This window comes from Streptopelia decaocto, assembly GCF_964273445.1.
Source record: "Streptopelia decaocto genome assembly, chromosome: 5".
Classification (NCBI taxonomy): Eukaryota; Metazoa; Chordata; class Aves; order Columbiformes; family Columbidae; genus Streptopelia; species Streptopelia decaocto.
Genome location: NC_138659.1, coordinates 47,072,759 through 47,091,776, shown reverse-complemented (window position 1 = coordinate 47,091,776; position 19,018 = coordinate 47,072,759). Strand labels below are relative to the sequence as shown.

The following is a 19,018-nucleotide window of genomic DNA, read 5'->3' as shown; positions in this document are numbered from 1 at the left end:
GGAGGAAAAATGTGCATGCACAAGAAACTGGTGCAAATCTCAGCTGGAATAGTGAATGCCATTATTCTACTACTGTTTATAGAGATTTTTAGCGTTATCTTGGATAAGCAGTAAAAAACCTAAAGCTTTCCCTTTGAAAACTGACTGAATAATTTGTCGGAGCTGTTTGGTCTAGGATGCCCTAAGGATTTTGAGTATGAAGTTTAAACATTAAACAAATGTCATGACCAGAGCCCCATAGGACATTCATGGCATTTATCTTTAGCCTCAAATTGAGAGGATGCTTTACCATTTCCAAATTGCCTTGCTTTAAGAAGAGATGATACTTCAGATTGGAACCTATGTTAGTTTGTGGTCTTCATGTATAATAAACACATCCTCATGTATGATAAACACATTGGGAAACAAAGTAAAGTGGAGTTCCTGTGCTTGGCTTAAGAGAACTTCTGGTAAACATTGTCTCTAGTGGAATTACATTACCAATGACAATGAAGAGTGGCCAAAAATACATAAATGTATCTATCTCAGGAGGGGAAGCTATTAATGAGATTGTCCTTCTATGAGTAATCCTGTACCCAGACCACCTCCTATGAGATTACCCTTTGAAGAATCAAGCCTACTGAGAAGTCACGCTGTCATCAGAGAGGGCTGTGTGAGGCAATTAACCACAGGAACTGCAATGATGATTGCAAGTAGCTGCTGATCCGGCAGGGAAAACCGATGTACCAAAACCAAGTGAAGACAGAGGCAAAGCATCAGAGAGTTGTGCAGCACCATACCCCAGAACAAATGATGGGGCACATCGTGCCCCCAGTGGGCAACACGGTGTGTTTCCAAAACCAGCTTGGTTCTAGTTTGCTAAGGTGTCATTTGGTTTGTTCAAATAGGTTAGTTCTAGTTTTGTCAACTCATGCCTGAGTTAAGACATAAAGGAGGCAAAAATAAAGCAAGCATGTCAGATTCACTCTGACATGCTACAGAAAATACAGATAAATGTAAAAATAAATCGTGGTGAGGCAGTTTTTCTTTCAGCACAACAGAAAATTTCACATCTGACTTCCATGTCAGCGGTACTGTCATGACTACCCTGAGTTATACATTTTATGAGGTGCAAAACTTCTTTGACGCATAATACTTATTCAGTGCAGAGCTGGCATGAGAATGATGCTAAGCAAGCTGCCCAATTTGGCTTTGTGTCTGCTACGAATTGCATTTTTTTCTTTCACTTCACTGATGGACTTTCATTCCAGCCAGTTTTGAAATGTGATAGTTTAGCAGTAAGCAAAGCTCATGTATATATCCCCCCTATGGGTGCTGGGAGGGAGAGGTAAGTATACAAGTGGACACAAATGGGCAGGTAAATGTGAATTGTAATTGGAAATTTGAAGAATTAAAACTAGTATAAAGAGAAAATAGCTGATTGTCCATCACAGGGGCAGATGGATGGCAAGGAGGTATGGCTTAGGAGGTGCAGACAGGTGACAAAGTGATACCGACCGAAGGAAAGGCAACAGCAGGACGGCATCACCTGAGTATGGCAAGAGCTGATGGGCACACAACAAAAGCTGAGTGGGAGATGGGGGAGGGAAACCCAGTTACAACAAATATTGGAGAAATTTGGAGTTGCTCTAAAGCACAATAAACCAGAATTTTGCTGTTTCAAGCACCCAAATTCTCATTGTGCAAATAATCAAAAAAAAAAGAACATAAATGTGAAATTGGGCAAAGGCTTCAGGGAACAACAGAAGCACTTAAAACATACTGTAATGTCTTATTGTCTATCCAAGCATATTTACCCTGCTCTCTGCAATGGTATTCAAAGCCAGATTTGACATGTGGGTTTCCCTCTGAAATAGAGGGGACGTCTGCTTGTCCTCACTCTCAATCTTAATTGAATTTATGTTCAGCCAGCATAACGTGATTGCTCTAAAGATGGCTTCTGTCTGCTCATAATAAGGTTAAAACTCAATTAGTAGCTGCAGCATCTAACAATATTTCACCTCTTGCCACAAGGCTCAACCAGCATCTGGCTGGCTGGAGGTAACTGGTTCAGCCCGCGTTGTGTTTTGCAGGGGCGCTGGGCTCCTCCCCGGGCAGCGTGGCGGTCACGGTCCCCAGCAGCACCATCCCCAGGACGGGCTGTCCCCGGAGCCTCCTGTGCCCTGTGTCTGCGCAGTCTCTTCCCTGCACTGAACACTGTATCACAAACATGTTTATGCAAAATCATGCAGTCCTTCACTTTGCAGTATTTACCAATTTCTTGAAGGTGCACACCTGCTAGGAAAGCTGCTGAGATAATAACAAGGCTTTTTATTTATTTATATGAAGATTGGCATTTTTTTTTTTAATCTGGAAGAAATTAATTTTACTCTAATCAACAACAACCAATAAGCCTCATGAAAATCTGTGTGACCATTAGGTGACAAAGCCCCAGATGAAGCCTGTTGTGTTTCTTGCTAAGGTTTTTACTTTCCATTTCTGCTCACCTGACCGTGATAAACTCATTTTTGCAGTATACCCTTAGCACAAAAATTATAGCTCTCTTTCTCTCCTCCTTCCTTTTAAGGCATGCCCAGTTTTCCCATTATTTGTATCTTATTATTTAACTAGAAAATTATCAAACATCGGTATTTATGTGATGGCATCAATATTTATCTGAAATACCAATTTTAGTGTCCGTATAGATGATTGACCTTGGTTGTATTTACTGTGTAACTTGATTAAGAGCAGGTAAATAACAAGTATGTCATGTTGTGAATTATTACAGAAAATGGATGGACAGTTGTAGTTTGAAGACATCCTGGACAGAAGAAGACTTGGAAGATATAAATAAGATTTCTGCCAGTAAAGGAACACTTAAAACAGTGTTGTCTTGCATTTTATATTTGGCCACATAACCTGGGACAATAACTCACTCAAATGCCTCAAATGTAGTTCCAGTGATTTTGTCAAGGTTTGCTACTCTCAGTCTGCTTTTTGTACGAATTTTGGAGAGGAAGTGTAAGTGTCGTTGGAACACTTTACATCTCCTTTATGGAGCTTCCTGTCGTTCCTGTGCAGGAGCTGTGTGAACAGCTTGTCCTTCAGGTGAGCTTTCCCTCCGCGTTCCCCTCGCAGCTGTTCCTCTGATCCGTGCCTTTGTTTATACTTTGTTTCTAATGAAAGTGTTGGGCAGGGATCACAGTATCACAGTATCACAGTATGTTTGGGATTGGAAGGGACCTCAAAGGATCATCTAGTCCAATCCCCCTGCTGGAGCAGGAACACCTAGGTGAGGTCGCACAGGAACATGTCCAGGCGGGTTTTGAATGTCTCCAGAGAAGGAGACTCCACAACCTCCCTGGGCAGCCTGTTCCAGTGCTCTGTCACCCTCACTGAGAAGAAGTTTCTTCTCAAATTTAAGTGGAACCTCTTGTGTTCCAGCTTGATCCCATTACCCCTTGTCTTATCATTGTTTGCCACTGAGAAGAGTCTGGCTCCATCCTCATGGCACTCACCCTTTATATATTTATAAACATTAATAAGGTCCCCCCTTAGTCTCCTCTTCTCCAAACTAAAGAGACCCAGCTCCCTCAGCCTTTCTTCATAAGGGAGGTGCTCCACTCCCTTAATCATCTTTGTTGCCCTACGCTGGACCCTCTCCAGCAGTTCCCTGTCCTTCTTGAACTGAGGGGCCCAGAACTGGACACAATATTCCAGATGTGGTCTCACCAGGGCAGAGTAGAGGGGAAGGAGGACCTCTCTCGATCTACTAACCACCCCCCTTCTAATACACCCCAGGATGCCATTGGCCTTCCTGGCCACAAGGGCACAGTGCTGGCTCATGGTCATCCTGTTGTCCACCAGGACCCCCAGGTCCCTTTCCCCTACACTGCTCTCTAATATGTAATCTCCCAACCTATACTGGAACCTGGGGTTGTTCCTGCCCAGATGCAGGACTCTACACTTGTCCTTGTTAAATTTCGGATGACCGAGGGACATTCCATGTACACATGAGGCATGAGGCTGTCCCCTGCCATTGACACCAAGGGTGATCCCTCGCGTTGTGCCGGTATCTCGGTGGGCCTGGAGCGGTGCAGGAGGGGCAGCACAGGCCTCTCCGTCCCTGCGGTGCCGCACCCTGTGCAGCTGCAAAGGTGTCCGCCCCTCGCACCAGTTCTCTTGGCAACGCCTGGATAGATGGATGCTCATCTCATGCTCTTTCCCTTCCTGCGGGCAGATCTGCTGGTGTCCAGCACAGCGGGAGAGGTGACCGAGGCGCCCGGGGCTCCAGGCACGCCCAGGTCCCACCTGGAGCTCGCCGGCACCGCGATGTCCGGCGGCCCCGGGCAGGTGCCGACCCCGCGATGGCGCGGCGGGCGACCGGTGGGGCGTGGGCGTGGCCTGGGCGTGTCCCGGGGCGTGGGCGCGGCGGCCGCTCCTGTGTGCAGCGGTGCGCGGGACAGCGGCCCCGCCCCGCCGTGACCTCAGCGCGCGGCTCACGTGACGCAGGTAACGGTCCCGCCCGGCGCTCCCCGCGCGGCCTGTGCCCCGGGCGGAGGTGGTGCTGCCGCTGCCCACGGACGGGCCGGAGCCTCCCGCCCCCGCAGGTCTGTCGGCGCCGGCGAAGGGCGGGGGGCGGCGGGCCTGGCGGCCAGGCCGGAGCCGGCTCGGGGGCTGTGGGCGGCGTGGCGGAGCCAGGCCCGGCCCGTGTGAGCACGCCGGGCGGTCGGGGTCACCGCCCGGGGCGCTGGGGCCGCTCGCCGTGCGGTTGTGAGGGGCCGCGCCGGGCCCCGGAGCGCGGCCTTTGGCGGGGCGGCGCGGGGGCGGTGCGGGGGAAGGCGGCCCGGCTGGGCCCCGCTCACTGGTACCGCAGCCCCGCCGCAGCCGGGAGCGCCGCGGCAGCCTCGCTGGCTCCGGCATCGCATTGCTGGCAAGGGCAGCAGGACAGCGGCGTGACAGGGTTTGCGGGCTGGCCGTGGAAGGACGGGCAGGGGCAGAAGAATAAACCCGGCTCTTTCCAGATATTTCCCCCCCTGCTCTGTTACAACGTTTTGGTAGCTGAGAAACTGTGGTGATGTTCGGTACCTGCTGAAGGCGTTTTTTTAAGGGAGGGTAATGTGTCGGGTATCATTGCATGGAGATCACTCCATTGCCCAGGACTTACAGTGTACGCTGTTTGGTGAATACACAGCTTGTAAACTTTCTCCAGGTCAACTTTTTGGGTGGAGAATTAAGCTGCTTTATATGGCGTAGCACACCTGTGCTGTAAGGAAAAGAAACACTTAGCATGTGGGGGTATATATTCCTGAAGTAGCCTTACTGGATAAAGATATTCCATGCCTCTCTAGTTTCAGTTATCCATGACAGGCTTTTTGAGATACCTTATTATCTTCATCCATTTTTTCCCCTGGCAGTCTTGTTTTATTAGGTTTATTCAGTCTTAAGAAAAGCTTTAGGACTGAGTTGTATGGGGAATATAGGAGAAAATTACCATGTTAGTGGATCAAGGAGCAATTTTGTGAAATATAGGCCAGACATATTAATGGCTACTTCTGCAAAGCATGAAGAACACATGTTAGCATTATTGACGGGACTTCACGTGTGCGTTAAGAAAATGAGCAAGGGTATACCAGGGGGATATTGATTCATGGGATACTAGCCTATGCAATGTATTTATGTTTAAAGCGATCTTGAGAAAAGCTGGATAAACACTTTTGCTATCAGAAGTGTCTTGTTGTCTCTTACGCTTCTATAACCCTCTAGAAACACAGCTGGAATAATTAACGGGACGTTCCATGACATTAGGTCCCTTCTAGAATTGAAGTGCCAGGGTGAAAGCTAGCTCGTAGCTTGAGACGCACATGCCATACTGCAGAACAGCTGCAGAAATTTTCAGCTGCTTAGGGCTTTCATTTACTTCCACCATTTTAAGGGTGCTTTGGTGCATTAAATATCAGGTTGTTCTTTTGGTTCACTGCCTCTTTCTTTTTTTTGACCTCCGGTAGAGATTTAATTAATATCTTCCTTTAGGTTGCTCTTAGCTCAGTTTGATTCCTTGCCAATTCCTGTTTTCATTTCAGAGTTGATTTAGGAGACAAAGCAGAGTGGAACAATCCTAACTATTTCTGACTTTTATGTGCTGATTTTCGACTGACAGTCTCAAGGCTGAGTGGGCTGGAATGGTCTATGATCACACTGGTGGTCTCCAATTCGTTTAGCTGCTGACAGCTGACATCTGTGCTGAAGAGCGGTGTGTGCAAAGGGGAGAATTAGGAACAAGTCAGTTTTGTTGAGTTAAATTAATCGGTATCTGAAATCTGACAGGAATTACAGGATTCATGGCTTTGCCCATTTTTGTGTCATGCCTGCATAAAAATGGAGGCATTACTTTTTCATGAGATGGGAATAATGCCTGTGATAGCAATTTTCTTCACCTGTGATCTTTATATCTTCACAGGAGGGACACAGCTCATATCTGCTCTTACAGGTTGCATATTTAGTAGTTACAACTTGAAGTTTGGCTTTGACCCATTTTGAAATTTAAATGGAACTGGAGGGAAGTGACTGCTACCACTTATAAGCTCTTTGTTTCTATTAATTATTATGTCATTTACATCCATTTTCAGATCTTCCTGAGAAATTGTCATTATTTTGCCATGCATTCTTTGCTAACTGCTAGAGGAAAGATCTACATGTTCTCCAGGCAGACACATTAGAAAGAAAGAACATGAAATTACTTGTACTTAAGAAGCTTGCAGCTGTAGTATGATAAACTGAAAAAAAGGTAGCGTCTGTTTCCTTCTCTCCCAGCTTTTTGCAAAGCACCTTAAATAAGGGTAGGTAACCCTTTATGAATGAGTGTCCACCCCTGAGGTACATGTGCCGGTGTTTGGTAGTAGAGTTGGATTTGCATGGCATAAGGTGGCTGGAATAATTTCAATCAGAATGGGCACAAGTCCTAAGTGCCATGGTGACATCTCAGTTCTTAGTGTTATAACATGTTGAAATCTTATGATGTTTTGCAAAATGACATGATGCATACATACTGCTACTACATTTTAAAGATAATAATGTATGCAGACAAGATATTAACTCTGTCAGTCTTGCCTCTGTTGCTCTGAGCTTTTGCAGGACTTAATCTGCTTTCAAAATGGTGCTGATAGTATTTATGTTCCTGCAGTTGCCTGTGAGCCCTAAGCATAGACAGGCCATTGACACAGGAGGAAATCAGTGTTGTAATAAGCTCTGAATATGTGAAATGGGAAATGATAAGTGAATGTATGTAGATAGGAAATAATGCTAATGTATAGAGGATTCAGCATACTAGGAGCCTAACAATTGCCAATTTGCTGAAAATGCCAAGTGGGGAGAGGAGTGTGTGGTTTTGAGGTTTTGGAGGTTTAAATGAGGATTTTATATTAGTTTTGGTGGTGCTCCCTTTGGAGATTACTTTCCGTGTGTCTGGGTACCCTGGAGAATGTCAACAAGTAGTTGTTTGGAAAGTTCAGTAAGTGTATGGGGGCAGCTTGTGTTACAAGCTTGGCGTTGGGTCTGCTAGTGGATAAGAGTGAAAAGGCTGCAGAAAGCTTGAAAGAGGAGACAAGGGAATTTGGTGTGATGAAGGAAACTCACTGCTAGGATGATGTGGTTGAAGTCAGCAACTAGGAAAGTGATCCAGTCAGCAGCTTTCAAAATAAGTATTGAGTTAAAAATGTCATACTAAAAATGTGATGCCAGAGAACAGCATGCAATAACACTGTTTTATTCAGTAGGAACCTTTTGTTTGTTTGTTTGTTTAAGACCAATATTCATTTTTAAATTGGATGATGAAAAATACAGCTCTTCCTATTCCTTCCAAATTTAGGAATTTTATAACCATATATTTCCTTTTTTGAGGGAGAAGGGGAAGAGGAAAAAACAGTGAGATTATTATAAAGTAATCTTTGCATGTAATAGGTAACATAATTTGATCTATGACTCAAAATGACAGTGTCATTCTTAAAATGCTTTAAAGGTCATTTGTCAGCTCTGTACTTTTGTCTTTAGCAGTTGTTCAACTAGTCACACTAAATAACAAAAACTTGGATTTTATCTTTTGACCACACAAATTATTTATCTAGATGGACAACAAATGAGAGACACCTCAGAGTTAAATCTGAATTTTTCTTCCTCTTAATTAGTATCCTACCCTTAATGTTTTTGTAGATTTCCAAATACTTCTAAAGTGAAAACAAAACTAATAATTTCACAATATTGGTGTTCCTTTGAAATTTTAGCAACTTCAGCATTAAGATTATACTATTTTTGGTCTAATTGTAAGCTACATCAGTTCTTTTTATTCTGAAGGTGAGCTTTGATTCTCTTTGCTAGCACTGGAGCTGATGGTGGTCAGCATTCCCAAGATTCAACCCTTATTGTTTTTCTCATTGTGTTTAAAATTACAGGGAATCTGCTCTCCTTGTTAAAAAGCTCATTGGAAGGGCAAGGTAAATGTTGCTAGTTAGGAAAGCAAATTAAACTGAGCCTTTTCATAGTGTAACAGTGTTTGATTGAAAGCTAATGCCAATATGAACACTTAAAGAACCCTTTTTAATTATTTTGTCATCTCCATTATTCATGGTGTAAATTTGAGATAACAGGATTCTTTTTCAACCACAGTTTACGGTTGATGCTGTTCATGGAACCTACCCCAGTCTGACTTGGTAAAAGGCTACAGTTTTCTACAACTGAAAGCTGTTATGGTTGCCAAGATCTCTGGAGAAGTCAATGATGAGCAGACTCGCTTGTTCCCAGGGAACCAGGGTGCAGGAGGCATGTGGTACAAGTGGTATCATGGTCGCTTTAGGAACCAGGATGATGTTATCAGTTAGAGAAGCTGTGAGGTGAGCTGAATGATGTGGGGTGGCCATCAGCAATGGTTCCACTGCTATAAGCATAGCTCTGCCATCAGTCATGGAGTGGCCTCGCTCCTGTAGAAAACTTTGTGCATACACCTGAGCTTTGTTGAAGAGCACTCTAGCCATGAACCCCAGTTTCCACTGAGAAGCTGAAGTGTGTCTGCAATTTGTTGACTCTCTTTCTGATAAGATTTGTTTTTGTCTTTGTTAGCAGAGTTGGATCTTCTGTCTAATAAACAAATATGAGTCATCTGAAGTTGTTTGCGGCTACATTGAAGTGGCATGGCATTAAACTTCTGGAAAAGCAATATATAGCCAGAAGGGTATTTTTACATGGCCAACGGTATTTTTCATCAGGAACCTCAGAACCATTCCTGAGTGGGAGTAATTCAAATTATGTGGAGGAAATGTATTATGCGTGGCTTGAAAACCCTAAAAGCGTACATAAGGTAAGTCTAAAACTAGACTGCAAATTATAATATTGGGTTAAGGGTGGAATAGTTTTTTTTTTTCTTTTTAAACTTGTTTTTATAAGAAGTCCAGAAAAAAGTCTCGTATGAAATGAAAAATATGAAACTAATTTCCTGCATATTGATTGTTGTAAGATGTGATATTACAGCTAAAAAAGTACAGAGGAGTCATAGGCATGGTGAGCTGAGCAGAAAGAATGAGAAGTCCAGAGCAGAAATACTAAGCTGCTCAGAAACTTTAAGAATTCCTCCATAGAAATGCTGTTCGAGCAGTCTGTTAAGTAATTCGTTACATCTGGAAGAAGACTCAAGAATTAAAATACTTTTAATTTTTTGGTTTATTGTAGTAAGGTAGTTGTCTGAAGAAGCTGCATGTTCAGTTCCCTTTAGGTAGCTGTGGAAGTTATAACCTTAGAACTGAGTCTGAAATTGTCAGAAAAGCCTTCTTAAGTGTCTTGAAAAGTATTTTGTTCTGTAACTCCACTCTTTCTTGAGGCGACATACATTTGTTTGCTTTTTTTAAACTATAAATCTGTTGCCCAAATCCTTTCTTGTGGTCAAAATCCAGAGACTTATTTTTTAACAAGCTCTCTGCTGTCAAGGAAGGCTTTCTTATGGTGATGCATGTATATTAGCTTAAGAAGCTGATGAGAAGTCTGATAAATGTTAAGACAGACAAGTCATTTTCTAGAGAAGTAATGGGACTTTTGCCCAAAATGTTTACCAAATTGGTTGTGTGTTCCCTTATTCCTGAGGCACATATATCAAAATGTCACTTAGAAGTTGTTGCTGTAAGTCTGATAATCTATCTAGAGCACAAGGAAGTGACGCAAGCTAAAAAACGGCGCTTTTTTTGTCTCATTTCCACCCCCAGCCTAGCTTTTTTTTTGGTGGATATTTTGTATGGATTGAGTCTTGTTGAAAGGTGACAGTATGGATTGACATCTCCGAAAACTGAATGTTATTCATACAACAGATAGATCTTAGATCTTTAGTGTTACGCCTTGACTTTGTACTGAAGAGATCTTCTCCAAAGGTGGCTCCTCTCACCCATCTGTCTTTGATTCCTTATCATGTAACTGCCAGCTAAATTTCCAACCAGTGTAGAGCAGATTAGCAATGGATGCCTTGCATTAGTTTCTGAGATGCCCTCGTGGTGTGTTGGTGCTACAGATTGATATTAGCCTTTTATCCTGAGGACACTGAACAGATCAGGTCATTCAGAAGGAGTGTGTGTGGCAACATCTTGTTTTACTTAAGTTACATCGACTTGCAACAACCTTCTTTCCTTTAAGAAGAATTACACTTGTCGTTCGGACGCTTCACAGCAGCGTGAGTGTTGCTGCTGGGAGGCCTTGCAAACCCTGCCCCGTGCCGTGCCGGGAGCGGCCGGAGCTGACCAGGGTGCTGAACGGCCCCGCCGGTGTCGGGCCGCGCCCCGCCGGGAGCCCAGCCGCGGCAAAGAGCAACGGCTGCTGCTAAATTTAGACTTGCTTGTTATTCTACTGGTGCTTGGGGGTTAGTGGAAATGCTAAAAATCCTTCTGAAAGACTAGCCCATTCGTCTGGCAGTTCAGGCACAGTTGGGTGGTGGATCCTGATGAGGTGATGCTGTTTGTAGGTTGATTAGCAACTAACAAATGAGCAGATGAGTTTACAGAGAAATGTGAATGTACTTGGTGGAGTAGGGTGTGGCCTAGGGAGTGGATCCCAGGTAGTTCAAGAGGCATTTTAAAAATGCATGAATTTTTCTCCAGGTTAACTATCTGTAGTATACTTACAACAGTAATGAACTCAAGTAAATTAACTGTGTGCCTGGTTTATGAGGCTTAAAAGAATACAATTGATGGACATAATGGATTGCTTTATAGCTACTCTTGACTAAATAATTATTTTTTTCACAGTCTAGAAGAAAGGGGGGGAGAACAATGATACCAATTAATTTTACTTTGTTTCATCAACAAAATTAATTTTTGGTTTCTTGAAAACGATCTAATTTCACTGGCTGAAAGCTGTAAATATCTACCCAAGATATTTGTCGACAGAAATTATTTAATTTGGGCTTTAATAAAACAGATTAAAAAGATTGAGAGTTGAACTCATCCTGGTTTTTTAAAAATCCAGAAAAATTCATGCCATAGTTTTATGACTGTAGGCAAGTTGTGAATTTGTCATTCTGCTACAGAAAGTGCTGGAAAATACTGTCAAGAGACAGAAATGGCTTTTGTGGTGTTGGTGATGGTATTGTTAATAATTTGACTCTCTTTGCAGGCCACTCATATTTCATCGTTTTATCGAGTATGTCCAGCATGGTTTAGAAAGCCCATTTGCGCTAGGTGTTTAGACATTACATACTCTTTCCTCTTTTTCATCTCTATTTTCTATTTTTTCCTCATGTTTCTTTGTTTCTTCATATCAGAGGGGATGTGCCTCCTTCTAGTTGATGAGGTGAAAAAGCTTTTTTTTTCCTGGGCTTTAAAATAATACTCCATTATTTTAACTTAGAAACTCCAATTAATCAAAGCCCCTCAAATAATTTGTCTCTCAGAAGATTTGAGTGGACATGTCTTCCCATGTATGCTTATTTCAAACTTTGAAATATGTGTCATGTTCCAGTGGGTGTATTCAGTGTTACTAGCATTTTTTCTAAGAATTTCTCCTTTCTCTGTATAGCATGGTTATATATCAAGGAATATGTGTTTGTATCTATAGGAGCTTTTATTCTTTGTGCAAATCCATTCCTGATGATTTCCTGCTTTTCCTTGTCTTTTGAATTGCCTATCCTTGGAGTAGCCAAAGCAACAATTAGAATAAAATGACGTGGCATCATTATTTCTCCTTGAAGCACAGTGTCAGGGCCATAGATCATAAGGGAGAACCTTGACAAGGCTCAGTTATTACTATCAGAAGATTAATTACAAAACTGCATGGTTGGATATTGAGTACAGGATGCCTGCCATGTTATCCTGTATGTCACTGCTCTGCTGTGAGTGCGTAATCACTTCCTTGTTTCATGTACTTCGAAAAAGTGTGGCTTCTTTGTTTTGTTTTTACTTTTTTTTTTTTTAGGTATGAAGTGATGCTCAGTATGTGCCTTCTAAGGCTTTTCTGTCCTCACTGCAGTTGATAAATATTGTGATGTCACTACGGAAAAAAAATCAAGATAAAGAATATGTTACTTATTATTCTAAGTGCAACACTGTTTATTATGTGAGAGTAGAATATTGTCACTGAATCACTTGAATTGTATTAAGTTACTTGAGAAAGTAGTAGATAACTACAATATAGATTTGCTGACAAGAAAAAAAAAGGAATGTGTTGCATATCACTATAGCAATTTATTTTTTACAGATGTGTTTTTCTATTATAAGTCTCCTCTACAATTTTTTTTTTTTTTTTTAAGATCTTGACTAATTTAGTTGAGAACTGCAAGTTTGCTGTAAGACCAAGCTGGTCTTCTGCCTGTTCAGTAACATGGTCAACATGCTGTTGCCTAAGACTGACATTGATACACAGGACTTGAAGACTATAATCTGGTATCAATCTTGAAAGATGCTATAGAAATTTTTAAAGGCTTTGATGGATGTGTATCTAGAAAAAACTAATTTTCTGTAGCCGAATGATATATTTTCCCTCCCCTCTGATTAAATGTCAAGCCTGCCCAACGAATCAATAAGTTCAAAAATGTGATAGGAAAAAATAGTGTGGGTTCCTTCTGTCCCAGCTGGCTGCTTCTTCAGATGTAAACATTTTGAAGATATTTCTTTATATTTGTGAGTTTGAATGAAGAAAGGGTCCTATGCTTATTTGTTTTGGGCATGTATAGTTGGATTTTGTTAGCAACTGTCTCAGCAGAGTACTTGTCCAAAAACATATTAAATTATTTGGGACTGTGCTGTGATTACTTTTACATCTAAATGAAAAGATTTTAACTCAAAAAAGGAGCAGTTATTGTCATCATTGTAGGTGTATCATGGTATTGGAAAAAGTGAGGAAGGAACCTCAACATAAGCAAAGCCTATTCTGTATTAAAACATTGAATGAATACCAAATGTCAGATTTGTCATGGATCCAAATGTGTGTTTGGATTTTCCTAATTTAATGAGAGTTAAGAACTGTCTATTGCCAAAATAATTTCTTCAGTCTAAGTAGCCTTATTTGTAACATGAAGGGCTTGCATCTGTTTTTTCACTATCTGGAGTCTGCAAACTCTCAGACCTGCTGCTGTGTAGGCGTGGAATAACAACACTGTTCTTAGTACAGAGTAAGAAGGTGTATAGAGAGAATACCAGAGGAAATACAGTTGCACTAATAGACTCTTGTAGACAATTTATAGGATGTTTGTCAGTTCAGACTTCTAATCTCAGTGCAGCTAGCAAGGTGTTGCAGTAAGAAGAATAGAGGAAATGAGGATAAATGAGAGAAGGGAGCAGGAATATGTGTCTGGAGCTGACCACCAAGCATGATCTGAGTGCCTTAATTTCTCATGGCATACAAAAGTTAGAGTATGTTTAGATCAAGCCTGTGTAAGAACAGGGTGATAAATTGTCAGTTTATTGTGCTTGTATCAATGCAGCTTTGTATTAACAAAGAAGTGAGAGAGGTGCATTGAAGCTGTGTTTCTCAGGTAGTGGCCAAGAAACCCACAGGTTTGATGAGTCCCCCCACTTCCATAATGTTAACTTGGAAGGTTGGTGGTATTTATCTCTTGCATGCTTCCCTTCTCATAGTGTTTCTGAACACCTTAAAGCTTGTAGAAATTTCAATATGAAGACTTTTTGTTAATGGAAACAGAATTTCATAAATATTTTTCCATTGTGTAATGTTGGTATTACATTATTTTGATTTTTTTTTTTTGTTTGCTCATTTTGATTCTGTATTTAATATATTAAGTAGTGTTCTTTTTAAAATAAGATCTTGTGCTACTTTTTGTCTTTTCTGGTACTGGGTCATGAAATACTGTCATTCCAGGCTCACAGCCAAGGTAAATAACATGCACTGTACAAAATGAAATTTAACTTTTACAGTTTTTCTATTCTAGTCACTAATATTTTAAAGTTTTGAAATAGCTTCCTTTGGTTCCGAAGTTAAACAGACTGAGGAGGGTGTTTTATGACCTTTCATTACCTTTTATGGAAACTGTGAGCTAAGCACAAGTATTGATTAGTCCCCTGCTAGCACAGGCTTTCTTCTCTGTTGGGTATAAGCATATCCTATTCTGCTGCTATCTGTTGGCATCCATACATGTAATATTGTTCTAACCTGGCTACTTTATCAGAATGGAAACAGTTCAGGAAAGCCAGGACTGGGCATATGTGGAGAAAGTGACGTGTAAAGTGCAGATAGAAATAAAAAGATATTTAATTCGTTGTGATTTATTTTCTCAAACATGTACTTTTCCATAATTTCTTTTGTAGTATGGTAATCTAAGTTAGTGAGGGAAGTATCTTAGACCAAAAGCCTCATTCAGAAAAGCTGTAATTGCTTTTGAACAGTTCCTTCAAGAAAGGTCCTTAAAGACTGATTCTGGTTTAGCATATTCAGTGAGTGTCTTGAAGTATCATAAATTCTTGAAGTATCATTAAAGGAATGAATTAATTTCATTTATTAATGTTTTCAGTTTTATAGGCTTGATATCTCTTTACCAGTAGCATAATATCATATCCATTACTAGTTGCCTGAATAAACATCACAGTTAAAAAGAGCTGTGTGAATGAATAATGTACGAAGGTACTTTGCAGTCATATGTGCTGGAGACAAGCTCAGTGTGAGAAATGAGATGAAGAAGGCTCTATGTAAGTGAAACGCAGAGTTGCTATTGAGATGTGGGTGTATCAGTGCTCTCTTTTTGTTGGCTATTAGTGGTACTTCATACTGTGATGTACTGAGGTGCCATTTGCAGCTTGAAGGAGCTGATTTTGGTTGAGACTTTTGTTTGAAGTAATAAATTTTCCTCCTTGTTTCCTACTCTGTACACATGTCCAGTCCTGGGATTTGTTTTTCCAAAATGCTAATGCCAGCCAAACACGTGATCCCCAACTACCAGATCAGTTGGAAAGAAAGGCATCGTTTCTTCAGAGCCATGGCCTGGCCCAGACACCGGGTAAAACTGAGAAGCTTGTTGAAGATCACCTTGCTGTGCAGTCTTTGATAAGAGCATACCAAGTAAGTGTACTTTGGGGTGGGTGTGGCAGGGCCTCTCCTTTGCAAACAACCTTTTTTTTTTTCTTTCTATGTTCTTATTTGTCTTCTGGTCCTAACTCTTGGCTGTTGTCTTGCTTCTGATCCAAAATGTCTTGAACTAGATAGTCTTTTCTTCCCCGCACAGTGTCTGAATGCTGAAGTCCTGGATTCAGACTGGGATGCTCCTCTGGTTTAGCAAACTCAGGATTCAGATTGTCCGCAAACCTGACTTAACCTGGAAGTTCTTTGTGGAGAAAGTAATTTGCGAAAGGGAACGTGAATCTATTGGGTTTTGCTGGTTCACTGGGAGCAGGAGCCAAGCATGTCAAAGCTTAACCTTTACTGTTCTTTTGGCTCACAACTGTATTAAGATTTTTCTTGTGTGTGTGTCTCATTCAGTAAGTTACTCGACCAAATTGAAAAAATAAGTTATCTGAAATAGCTTTGCTTTATGTGAAGGGAGTTGTCCTGGATGTACTTGTATTAATGAGTCTCCTGATGTGTGCAATGTGAAATAAGAACTTTTCCCTCTCTTCAATAGCAAACTTTTCCATGATCCAAGTCTGTCTTCACCTCTGGAAAAGTTTGTATTATGGTTACTATCTTTCTTTGAGAAAGGAGGAAATGTGCTTGCCTTCTCATACATCTAGCATGAATTTTGAGATTCCTAGTTTGAGCAGGATTATAGGTAAAAAGAGAGAGGAGAAATAATGAATTAACCAGAAGTTGAATTTTGGGAGGCTGACAGTACTGAGTTGGGGTCAGCTTTAAATTTATTTTAGAGAGCTGTTCATCAAAGTTGACTTTGTTTCACACTCAGATTTTTAATCTTTTTATCAAATTAAGAAGTTAAGTCTAATTTCCTGTTTTCCTCTAAAAGGAGGAAGATTTTGGAAATAGTACAGTGGTTTTGGTTACAAGTTTTCTAAATGTAAAACAAGTTTGAACATTTTTATTTAGACTTGTATTTAAGCCTTTTATTGAAATTAATATATTAAAAACAGTGTGAAACAACAACAAAAAAATCCCACTAAACATGTAGATCTGTGTTGAGCAAAATATTCCAGTTTGGCCTTTTTTTTTTTTAATTTTTTTTTTTATTTAGTAAGTATGTAACTTTCCAAGAAGTTTGCTGCAGTGACTTGAGTGGATATTTTCTGCCCTGCACTAAGAATTTTAAGTCCCATTTGTTATCATCAGAGGAATAGAAGAGGAACTTTTTTGAAAAAACCTTTTCCTTTTCAGTACACATCGCATCGTCACTGTTGATTCAGATACGAACCATGTTATTCCAGCTGTTGGAGAGGTGTTGTAAAAGAGTAGAAAGGTTTGTGAATAGAAAGAATATGTGAAATTTGCTTAGAAATAGCTATGTATGAAACAACCACTTCAGCCCACTCACTTTTGCTTGTAGTAAAAATTTGCTAAAGAATTAGAGAAAATTGGAGAATATTAGGCTGCTTTGACACCATTTATTGAAAACAGTTCAGGGATTGCCATTTTGTTTCTTGTGTTTGAAAGAGTGCTGGTCGACTCAAGTGATAGAACAGAAATGTCTGTAGAAATGGCAGGCACCCGTGTGTCTGCAACAAACAATGAAAGAGGATTACCTAAGGCAACTGGCTGTTTTTAAAAGGTATTTAATACTCTCTAAATTCAGTGTTGAAGGGACACAATCAATTTGTGACCTTCCTTTGCCTGATAATGAAATGAAATGGAGAAGGATACAGAATTTCCATTTCTCAAGCCTGTCAGTGTTTTATGGTTTTTGTGGTAAACTGCTTTGTGGTCTGTTGAGCTGGTCTTCTGAAAAGACAGTTAATCTATTGCTTTTTCTAATGCAGAGCTTCAGACACACTGAAAGAAGGATTTCCAGTGAAATGTGTGTGCTTAAAAATATGAGTCTAGATAAAGTAATTTCTTGAGGCTGCTTTTATAACATAGGTTTCTTTCTTTTTTTTTTAAATCTATGTCTAGAAAATATTATTTTTAAAGTCTAGATTTAGGTAGTGTGTACTTGCATTTAGTAAAATTTATGGCAATTGATGAAAGTTTTCCATGCATGTATTTTCACAAGCTTGATCTCTGATTTTTGAAGTTGTTACTGTTTTCTGTATCCAGTGAAAGAAGTGGAAGTTATTGAAAAATAATTTGATGTTGAGGAAAATACTGTCTTTTACTTAAAGACCAGACTGCTCCTGGAGTGTAGTATGGCACAGCACTTTACTGCTTTGCTTTTCTGGGTTTTGGTGTTTTTACTGATCTTCCTCTTCCTACTACTGCAGAGCAGATGTGGCTTAGGGAGGTGAATTATTTCCTCTTGATGATGCTTGAGACAGAATTGTTTGCTTAGTTCCAGTCAGATAGACTTTGTGCTGCTGGAAACAATGAGGTGGCACAGATGTTGCCGTGGGCATCATTTGGCCTGTCAGAGTTTTATTACTGGTGATTCATGAGATGCAAAGAATCTCAGGGGCCAGGCTGAATTCACAGGGCTAGTTGTTCTTAAAAAGATGCCGTATTTCTGTTTGCTTGTGAGCAGAAGGTGTTTTGTTAGGAACTCTCCTGCTAATATAGAACATTTGAATAATGTTTTTTACAAGTCACTTCTTGATGAACTACGCTTTAATTACTGTCTATTGCTGTGTGATGCAATTCATTATTAATATTGCAGTTTATTAATTTTTTTCAGAGATAATTAGGATGCTAGTAGTGTGAATGAAATTGTACCTGGGTGATCTGAATTTGTCCTTAAAAATGAGAAAATATTTTTATGTTAATCTATAAAAAGTTTATCATGAGCTAATTCAGTATATGAGAATAATGCACAAGAGACATACAAAAAAAATGTTTTTTATTTGTGGCTCTGTTGAGTCAATTAGTTATTTTTTCTGTAGCAATGTTGCATGTTAATGTTAGGCAGTAGTTTATAGCAGCTTGTGGCATGCATTAACACCAGTTGTATCGATAACTGAAAGCTGACTGAATTCCCCACTGAATTTGTGTTCTTTGGTATCTTGAATGTCAATTTTATTGTAGGTGAAACTCCTGAAATTTCATGAAGGGGAAAAAAAATGCTATCTGATGTGGAACAGAGCTCAGAAAGAGTGATCCCTTCACTTCCAATATAAACTTCTTCAGCACCAATATATGTTTTAGCTTAGCTTTAGTATTCTGCTGGTGCAGAAAAGAGGATTCGGGCAAAAATATAAAATGACTGAATTAGCAAATGATAAGATCTATAGACTAGTCATAGTTTCTTAACTTTACCCAGAGATTTAGAGTACAATCTTTAGCAGTTTTCTTTACTTAATCTTCAGTGTAATTCCAGTTTAAACTGTATGTCAGACCAAAAAAAAGTTATGTTCTAATGTGTATTCAGCATTTTTTAATAGAAGTAGTGTACTTATCCAGATATATAATACTCATTTCCTCTACTTATGGGAAAACTTGGGAAATGTGACCCATTTGTGACATTAGTGGTGTT

At 40.3% G+C, this 19,018-nt stretch overlaps 2 protein-coding genes across 5 annotated transcripts in view; both read left to right on the top strand.

Annotated features, from left to right (window-relative positions):
* The window catches only part of NCOA4 (nuclear receptor coactivator 4), a 397,571-nt gene that overhangs the window by 122,118 nt on the left and 256,435 nt on the right, over positions 1-19,018 (top strand). The gene's annotated exons all lie outside the window — the stretch shown is intronic.
* Positions 4,513-19,018, top strand: part of OGDHL (oxoglutarate dehydrogenase L) — a 56,720-nt gene continuing 42,214 nt past the window's right edge. For 2 of the 4 annotated variants that reach the window (XM_082052837.1, XM_082052834.1), the window contains exons 1-3: positions 4,513-4,589; positions 9,094-9,328; positions 15,334-15,513. In XM_082052837.1, coding sequence (XP_081908963.1) covers positions 9,122-9,328; positions 15,334-15,513 — 387 coding nt within the window. In that variant the 5' untranslated portion in view covers positions 4,513-4,589; positions 9,094-9,121. Of the gene's footprint in view, positions 4,590-8,816; positions 8,865-9,090; positions 9,329-15,333; positions 15,514-19,018 lie in introns of those variants that run through there. The other 2 variants (XM_082052836.1, XM_082052835.1) reach the window with 2 other exon arrangements.